The 8,928-nt window shown below is 35.6% G+C and overlaps 1 protein-coding gene across 2 annotated transcripts; it reads right to left on the bottom strand.

Annotated features, from left to right (window-relative positions):
- Window positions 1–6: 6 nt before the first annotated feature.
- On the bottom strand, window positions 7–8,568 carry LOC130550830 (uncharacterized). 2 transcript variants are annotated; one of them, XM_057328332.1, is made up of 7 exons: window positions 8,217–8,568; window positions 5,536–5,868; window positions 4,864–4,981; window positions 4,643–4,728; window positions 4,157–4,267; window positions 2,123–2,434; window positions 7–854 (listed from the first exon to the last, which is right to left on the bottom strand). In XM_057328332.1, exons 1-7 carry the CDS (start codon window positions 8,257–8,259, stop codon window positions 766–768), a joined length of 1,092 nt encoding a protein of 363 aa, XP_057184315.1. In that variant the 5' UTR covers window positions 8,260–8,568; the 3' UTR covers window positions 7–765. The 2 variants fall into 2 exon arrangements, with proteins under 2 accessions (XP_057184315.1, XP_057184314.1); XM_057328331.1 differs by having other exon boundaries at window positions 4,643–4,981.
- Between the last annotated feature and the right edge of the window lie 360 nt (window positions 8,569–8,928).

The following is an 8,928-nucleotide window of genomic DNA, read 5'->3' as shown; positions in this document are numbered from 1 at the left end:
AACATAATGAAAACAGAACAGGCATCACACAACGGTAGTTTCTCGATTATTTCAAAAATCTTCACAACAACAACAAAAAAAGATTATCATGTGATCTCAGTTCTGAACGTGAACATCAATATGAACTTGTTTTTGGTCATTTTTATATAAATGTATATGTCTCTTCACACAGGCACCAAATAATGTAGTGAGCCATACACACGACACTATAATCAACACAAGGAAGACACAGATGTAATAAAATACAAAAGACACACAAGAAAAATAACAACTACTAAATGGTAGTAAAATGCTAAAGGAAACGGTTGAAAGGTTTAAAGGTAAAGTGCAGAGAATAGAACATAAAGGTGACTGATGAAAGGCACAATGTTCTGTGTTTCTAATAAGGTGTCTACGTAAAACAAATGACTGAAGAATGATATTCAGCTATGCAATATCAACGGCAACGAAAACACATAAACAGATAGAATAAGTCTCTTGAAAGGGGTTGGGTTAGTGATATTTACATTCCTCTGCGGCGGTGGAGAATTCTGATTAACAGCCTTGAACACGAAGCTCTGTGGGATGTGCTGATCATCACATATCCCGGCAAATAAATGAAAGTTTGTTTGCCTTTTATAAACAAAATCTTGTAACTTTAGCTTTAAAAGCTTCTATCACTGGTGCTCAACAGCACACATGGAGTTTATTCTCATGAAAACACTGAAGTAGGTTTGTTACTGTGGATGTGGATGACGTAAACAGATGCTTTGTGATGTTGAGCATCTATTCAGCTGGCCGGACAGGAGGATCTGCTTTATTCAACAGAGGACTGTCAACATTTGGTGATTCATTTCCTCTGTTTCTTGCTGCGTCTGTCAGAAATCACAGATGAAAAGAAAAGAGAGGAGATCAAGATTGTCAATTGAGCAACACAGATAGCACATGACCACCTTTTGCATGATGCGTTGTCATGTTGTAGATTATCTGCCAAATCAATCCAACATGTAGAAATGTTTTATGCATGTGTCCCGTCACATATCTTCAGTCAGCTGTAGGTTTATATTCTGACATGTTGATGTCAGAGAGCAATGGATGTTGTAACAAGACTTTATTTATATAAACCTGATTAGACTTATTAACGGTGTAACTCACTTTAAATATTTAAACAAGTGGTCATGAATACCCCAAATAATTTTCACTTGTTCCATTTGCAATTGCACATTGGTCAAGTTAAGAAAATAAATAAATAAATATGTAAAAATGAGCAGAAATATAAGTCGTGGTTGTGTGTATATTATATGTGTTACTGTGCTTCAGAATATAACAAAAAACATGTTATTCGTCTGAGATGCTTAAACTATTGCACAGTTGAACTGTAATTTAATAAATCATTATGTTTGATGCACTGAGACCATGCAAGCAAAAGCAAATGAACACCATTGAACCGTCTCTAATGATCTATAACAACATTTAACTACTTAACTAACAACCACACATGAAAGCAAACAGAAAACATGAATCAGACTAGAGTGATATTATACTGTCAGTAAACATCATGTGATTTCATACATAAAAAAATCTATTTATTACAGCTAATAAGACTCATCTCAAGTCTAGTAGATCTAGTAGAGCCCCCCCATTGACTACCATAGTAGGAAAAAAAAAGGAAGTCAAAAGTCCCCAGAACTGTTTGCTGTGCTACATTCTTCAAAATATCTTCTTTCGTGTTCAACAGAACAAAAAACGATGAAGTCATTTTTCCTACTATGGAAGTCAATGGGGGGCAAAATCTGTCTGGTTACAAGCATTCTTCCATTCTTCTTGCTCTGTGTTCATCAGAACAAATACATTTATACAGATTTGAGTAAATGTTGACAGAATTTTCATTAATGGGTGAAGTATCCCTTTAAGCCTTGTCTGTGAAACCGTCACAGTGTTTTTAAACAACTGCAAAGATCACATTTTTATTTCGTCGAAATTCATCCTGATGATTGTGTGTGTATGACGAAAGAAAAACATGACAGAGCATGAGTGTATGTGAAACAAAGATAATTGTGAATAACTTCTTCAACACTTCTTCATAAACACTGAGATTTAAAATCAGTCCTTGAATGATTAAAATGAATACTCAATTACTCACCAGAGGTTGTAACCTTATATCCCTTGTATGTGATCTTTCCGCCGCTGTAAATCTGGACTTGATAAACTCCATTGTGTTGAGTTGTGGTGTTTGTGATGGTGAGATCTCCAGTCTTACTGTCCATCTTCAGTCTGTCTCTGAATCTCCCATCAGTGTAGTAATAATATGAAGGCTCATTGATCCCTCCGGTGATTCGAACGATACGAGTGTCTTCAGGTCCAAATGTCCACAGTATCTCATCATCGGTCTTTATGTCAGTAACACCAGTGCATAAAGTAACAGGATCTCTCAAATGTGGAAAAATGTCCCTTGCTTCATTCACAACAGCAGCAGCACATAGAAGAAAAACACATTCAGAGGATTTAACTGATCACTTTAAATATTAAATAAAGATAAACTGTGTTCGTACACTGAGAGAATCTTTTGCTTACTAAGTTTTAGTTTGCTGACTGTGTAGCAGTGTTAGGCAAGTTACTCAGGAAAAGTAATTAATTACTAGTTACATATTCATTAGTGTAATTAGATTACTGTACAAATTACTCTCTCCAAAAAGTATTTAGTTACTTATTACTAATTACTTTCTATATCCTACATCAACCTTGATTAATTAAGTGATTCAAGGATAGACATGAAACAGCTCTTTTAATTCAGTCAAATAAATAATATTAAACTACATAAAGTACTCCTATTAACTGACCAAAGTATTACAAATGTGTATTTAGTTTAATTACATCAAAAGTAACTAATTAAATTACAAAAAATAAGAGTAATCCCTTACTTTACTTTTCAAGGGGAAAGTAATTCAATTACAGTAACTAATTACTTAGTAACTAGTTACACCCAACACTGCTGTGTAGAGAAAACTTGTGACGGGAGAAACGAAGCTTTTCGAAGCTTTGAATCAATTAAACCAATTGCTTCGCAAAATGATTCAGGTTTACGAAGCGTTCGAAACGCCACGTGCTGGCGCTACCTGCTGGTGAAAATGTTGTAAAAGCGTTGAGATCTCAGGCCAAACTCAATGACACATTATACCAAACAAAATGTCCGGATTTAATCACTGTTGTCTATAAAATGACCAGAAAATCAGCATGAAGCACTTCACATCTTGTCAATGAACATGATCTCCATCAGATGTGTGGCGTTGGTTCAGTGTCTCGCGGTCTCCATGCATCTGAGATCTACTCATCTGCGTGACCTCATAGGTTCCATTGCCTTGCTTTCTTTCAATATTGTTGTAATAAACTGTGGTTCACTTGCAACTGGATTTTGAGTTCTCATAGATATACAGTATATACATTAGTCACACGGACATCTCAAAAATCTCTGTAATCATTTCATGAGGTGATTGTACATCATAATTAAAGTTAACATGAACTAACAAGGAGCAATTTTGATTTTTTTCACATTTAACAGCCCAGGTGATATGACATGCGGCCTGTCTTCACTCGCAGAACCTTTAAGCACTTCACACACCACCTCAGAAGTATTTTCGCTAACATATAATTGCTTACAGCTGTAGGGAATCTAACAATCTAACAATTATAATTGATTTTGTTAATTACTGGGTCTAAATCAATAACTCTATCGGTCCCACTCACAGATGATAATACCACCATTGTAGAAGTAATTCAATTGTACTAAATGATAATGTTTCTTTGGTACCACTTTCTTTTACAGTCCTGTTTCCCATGTACATACTGTGTACTTATTACAGTAAATATAATAAATAGGTACTAACTCTGAACGTACCCCTAAACCTGAACTTATAACATGTAGTTACCTTATACTACCCAGTACTTTCTTAGGTAAGTACACTTTATGTACAAGTACTGTAAAATAAAGTGCAACCGTTTTTTTATATTTATGAACAGACTACAACATTACAATGGAGATGCAATTAAACAATATAGGAAATGTTCAACAATTTACTGCAAATAACAGCGAAATCTGACCTTTCACTGTGAAAACTATAAAATAAAAAATATAACATTAAAAAAAAGTTTTTCTGTAGCTGTATCAGTCAAAACTTACCTATTTCTTTAGAGGACCTTCGGGAACAGTAAATTATTAAAGCAGCAGCAGCAACAAAAAGAAGAGAAATAATTATTACAGCCATAGCATCTGAATCCTCTGAAGATGAACCTGTTATGATAATGTAAAGACAGAGAGACAGTGAAGTTTATATTAAATATAACACATTGTAATTTAACTTATGTGACGGTCTTGCATTGTCATCAGTTTATGATTTATACAATCAGGTCTAGGGCTGGGAATTTTTCATGGGTCCTAACAAAAATATCCAGCTGACAATTAAAATATTAAAAAATGAAATACTTATTATTGAATACTTAATTAATACTTCTCTATTAAATAATGATCTGTCAATTTAATTACAGAAAAACTTTAAAATGATGCATGCGATGTACTATGATTATATATCTGCCCAAGCAGAATATGTGATTGCCCATCTAAATCATTCACACACAGCTGTTACTACAGGAGAATTGGGATGCTCACCACTGACGTACACACTGAATGTCTTGAACAATGTCTGTCTGTTGTTACTGCTGATCTTCAGTTTATAGAGTCCAAAGTCTGATAATCTGAAGTTACAGATGGTGAGAGATCCAGTCTGATCATCCAACTTAAGTCTGCCGCTCACTCTCTCATCCTCATTTACAAAGCTCTTATTGTCCTCTTTATCACATTTAGCTAGAAGAACACCATCATCTCCAAACCTCCACACGATCAGATCATCTCCGTGCGTTTGAACATCAGTGTGTAGAGTGACTGAATCGCCCTCTTTCAACACCGACTTCATCTCACATGTGCCAGCATCCAGAACACGAGGAGATTCTACAAGTGTCACAGACAAACATATCAAACAGTGCACTGTAATCTGAAGTTACTCTAACAAAGGCCTGTCGCCATCTATCGTGGTCATTTTAATCAAACAATACTGACTAGAAAAACTAGATGTGGAACTTGAGATCCCCTCACTACCTTGGGCCTGATACCTTTAAATACTTTAGTCCAGCAAAAAATGAAAATTCTGTCATCATTTATTCATCCTCACATCATTTGAAACCTGAGGTCCTATTTTTTAAGCAGAACACACAATATATTTTGAAGAACGTTGGTAATAGGGCTACACGATCAACACTAAATCGTGCGTAAATCATGTGTGGCTAGTGCGATTATGAAATCACAAAGACTGTGATTATGTTTTTATCGCAGTTTGTTTGTGAAGCACGGCTCTGTGATCAGTGGAAGATGCTGCTTGATCTGAAACCACTGCGAGTTTGAGTCCTTTATAACGTGCAACACCCGTCAAACATCATCCCTATAAATATACTTTATTATCATGAAAATACCCAAATCATACAGTTAGTACTACTGTATCTGCTCACCACTGACAAGGACTCTGAATGTCTTGTATGTCGTTCCTTTGGCAGTGATGATCTCTGCTTCATAGATTCCAGAGTGTTTGATTCTCATGTTCTTGATGGTGAGATCTCCAACCTTAGGGTCTGATATGTGCAATCTGTCTCTGAATCTCCCATCAACATATGAGATGTTATCTATCAACATTTCAACTAGAAGATCAGTAGAGGCTTCATCCGCAAACGTCCAGACTATCCTGTCCTCGGTCTGTATATCAGTAAGATCAGTGTGTAGAGTGACAGAATCTCCCTCCATCACCGAGAGAGTCTTCAGTTCACCCGTCACCGCATCAAACACACCTGAACAACACAAACACAACACAGAAAATCACAGATTAAACCTGCTACACTTTTATATTTCATTTAGAAAATAGCAGATTATCTGCATTTCTGACAACAGTGGTAGATAATAAAGCTTTTAAAAATAAAAGGGTTTCATTGCAATACTCATCTGATTCTAAATAACAGAACACACTGTTAATGTCACGACTGCAGAAGGAAAACAAGGAGCGGACCCACATGCAGAATTAAGGTTTAACGAAAAAACACATAAATGTAATTCCAAGGTCCAAGAAACACAAAGGAGAACATGCAATGATTCACACAGCAGACAACTGAACACAAGGGCCACAGCATACAGGAGTCACAGGACACAGGTGAAACCAATACAATAATGAGAGACTTATGGCATGATGGGAACTGGAGTCCGTGCATAACACAGGCAGACCACAGAGGAGCATGGCGTCCTCAGGTGGTGAACCGAGGCGCCAGCAACAGCGCGTGACGGTTAAAAAGCTCAACACTGGGAACTATTTTCTGCTGGAAACGTTTTTTTGACCCTAATGAAACAAATGTTACATCTGTTTTTTATACATATAACTATACTTATAATCTAGTTTTCTATATACCAGAAAAGATAACAATGTAAGAAAAGAAAACAATTAGAAAGATCCTACGTATAATTTCTTTTTGGCAACTACTTTTGTCAGGAGTGTACAATTTTACAAAAGTACATCATGTGTATGACAATTAACATTTTTGATTAACAAAATGCTTTAATACATTGCCCATGACATATTTATTTCAATTTTTAGTATTTGTCTTATTTGTAAAAATGTGCTTTTCTGTAGCTCAGTGGTTAGAGCATGACGTTAGCAACGCCAAGGTCATGGGTTCGATCCAAGGGATTGCACATACACAAAAAACATATGTATAATATAATGCAATGCAAGTCGCGTCTGCCAAATGTAAATGTAAAATAACATTGCATTTCAATGGAAACACGTGTGATTATACAGTAGACCAGACTGTAGAAAAGATTAGTTAATGGTTATTTCCATATTTTCTGTGTGTGTGGAATCTAGTGTGTATAGCACCAGTATTGCTGTAAAGGTTAGGGAAAGTATATAGCATAGCAAGTATGTTTTGGGAGGTCTTACCCCTCTGAAATGTGCAATATTACAGTATTGCATCGATGGAATTTTGTCTAAAAAGTGTACTTCTGTGCATTTTGGACCAAAATCCTAATACAAATCCAATGATATTTAACACATTTAGTTATATAATATCAATGTGCTTGCCAGCGGCGTTGCGAGGGTGGGCTTTGGCGGCTTAAGCCACCCATCTTGCCAAAAGCCCCTCATCTTTTTGAAGAGTTAAAACGTTTCATTTCACAAATAAGAAGAGTATAATTAAATGACGTTTAATATGTTTTTGCGACGCTGGTTTCATTAAATGCATCTGAAGCGCTCGTTGTTTTGAGCTGGTAAACAGTGCCTGGTCCTGTCAGCAGGTGGCACTGTTTCAACAAACGTAATTTATTCACTGAACGGTGGTCTGCGAAATTAACAACTTCTTTCTAAATTCTAATAATACAATTTTACTGTTCTCAAGGTATCTTTGCAGTTTTGTAGTTTTTGTGCAAACTTTAATCAATACAGTGTAGGCCTTTGTCATGGAGTAGGCCTGAAGTGGGGCTTCCCTTTTTGATGTATACATGAATAAACTGAATTAACAACTAATGTTGTTAAACTGGCTCTTTAGTTGGTATAAACCATCTGATATAAACAGATAATCTGCAGATGATCCGCTGTGGAAAAAAGTAAGAGACCATTTCAAAGACCAATTACCTTTTAGTTTTATAGGTAGGCTATGTGTTTAGGTAAAGTGATTATCTTTGTTTTATTCTGTGAACTACTACATTTCTCCCAAATTTCAAACAAAAATATTGTTTCTATTTGCAGAAAATGAAAACTGGAGAAACAGGTCAACATAACAGAAAAGATGCTCTGTATTTTTTCAGACCTCAAATACTGCAAAGAAAATTCATATTCACTTTTAAGCAATACAACAGTCATATTTTTACATGTATTTAGGAAAAGTTCGAACTGTATTTTTTAGGTCTCTTAATAACAATTTTTTTTTTGCAGTGTAATGACTTAGAGAATTGTGCTTAAAGTGATGTTTTTTGTAATGCAAGATGTAATACTCTTTAGGCAGTATTGAGAAAGCAGATGTATACGTGTATATGTCAGGAGTTAAAAGTTCTTTTCAGCTAAGCCCCCTATCCCTTCCAATCGTAGCAACGCCCCTGGTCCTTGGTGTTTCCGGGTTACAATGTGAAAGTGAAATTAAACTGACACACTTACCGCACAACAGCAATAAAAACATGCTTTTAAAAGTGTTCTTCATTCTGCTGTTGTTTCCATGAAGAAATTCAAAATAAATGTTGTCAGAATCTAAATCTCTCGGTGTGTTGTCTGTGCGCCGCACTCACTCCCTGAAGGCGTCGAGCCTACTAAGAAACTCACGTTAACGGTCATAGTCACTGACTGCACTACTCCCAATTATTGTCCTCGATTATCCATGTCAGATAAATAGTCACTGCACTATTCCATAATTATTGTCCTTGATTATTTATGTCCGATAAATAGAAACAGTAACTTTATGTTTCAACCCAAAACAACAGCAACACTTAGCTGCACTTCCGCCTAGTATTGAGAAAACCTTTACTACTCTTTTTTGTCGAATAAGCTTCGGAGCGCGCATCAACTGGCCAAGTCACGTGCTTTTAGCAAACGAGAAGTGTCTTCTATCGTTTTCACTAATATGTGGTCAATTTTAGTATATACAGGTGCATCTCAATAAATTAGAATGTCGTGGAAAAGTTCATTTATTTCAGTAATTCAACTCCAGTCTGTGTGCATTGAATTTATTTAATACACGAGTTTCACAATTTGAGTTGAATTACTGAAATAAATGAATGTTTCCACGACATTCTAATTTATTGAGATGCACCTGTACATTTATAAAACATTAATTATTTTTGTAGACATCTATGGTCAGTTATCATCCTAATTA

The sequence above is a fragment of the Triplophysa rosa genome, unplaced genomic scaffold (assembly GCF_024868665.1).
Source record: "Triplophysa rosa unplaced genomic scaffold, Trosa_1v2 scaffold438, whole genome shotgun sequence".
NCBI lineage: Eukaryota > Metazoa > Chordata > Actinopteri > Cypriniformes > Nemacheilidae > Triplophysa > Triplophysa rosa.
Note: the sequence above shows the minus strand (reverse complement) of the source record. Positions and strands in the feature narration are given on the sequence as shown.

Bases quoted from the DNA above. Each gene is read 5' to 3' on its own strand.
- LOC130550830 (XM_057328331.1), bottom strand. From the start codon at position 8,259: ATGAAGAACACTTTTAAAAGCATGTTTTTATTGCTGTTGTGCG. The intron at 4,268-4,642 runs GTGAGCATCCCA...TTATCATAACAG, and splicing joins ATTCAGTGTGTACGTCAGTG to GTTCATCTTCAGAGGATTCA. The intron at 855-2,122 runs GTGAGTAATTGA...GATTTCTGACAG, and splicing joins ATATAAGGTTACAACCTCTG to ACGCAGCAAGAAACAGAGGA.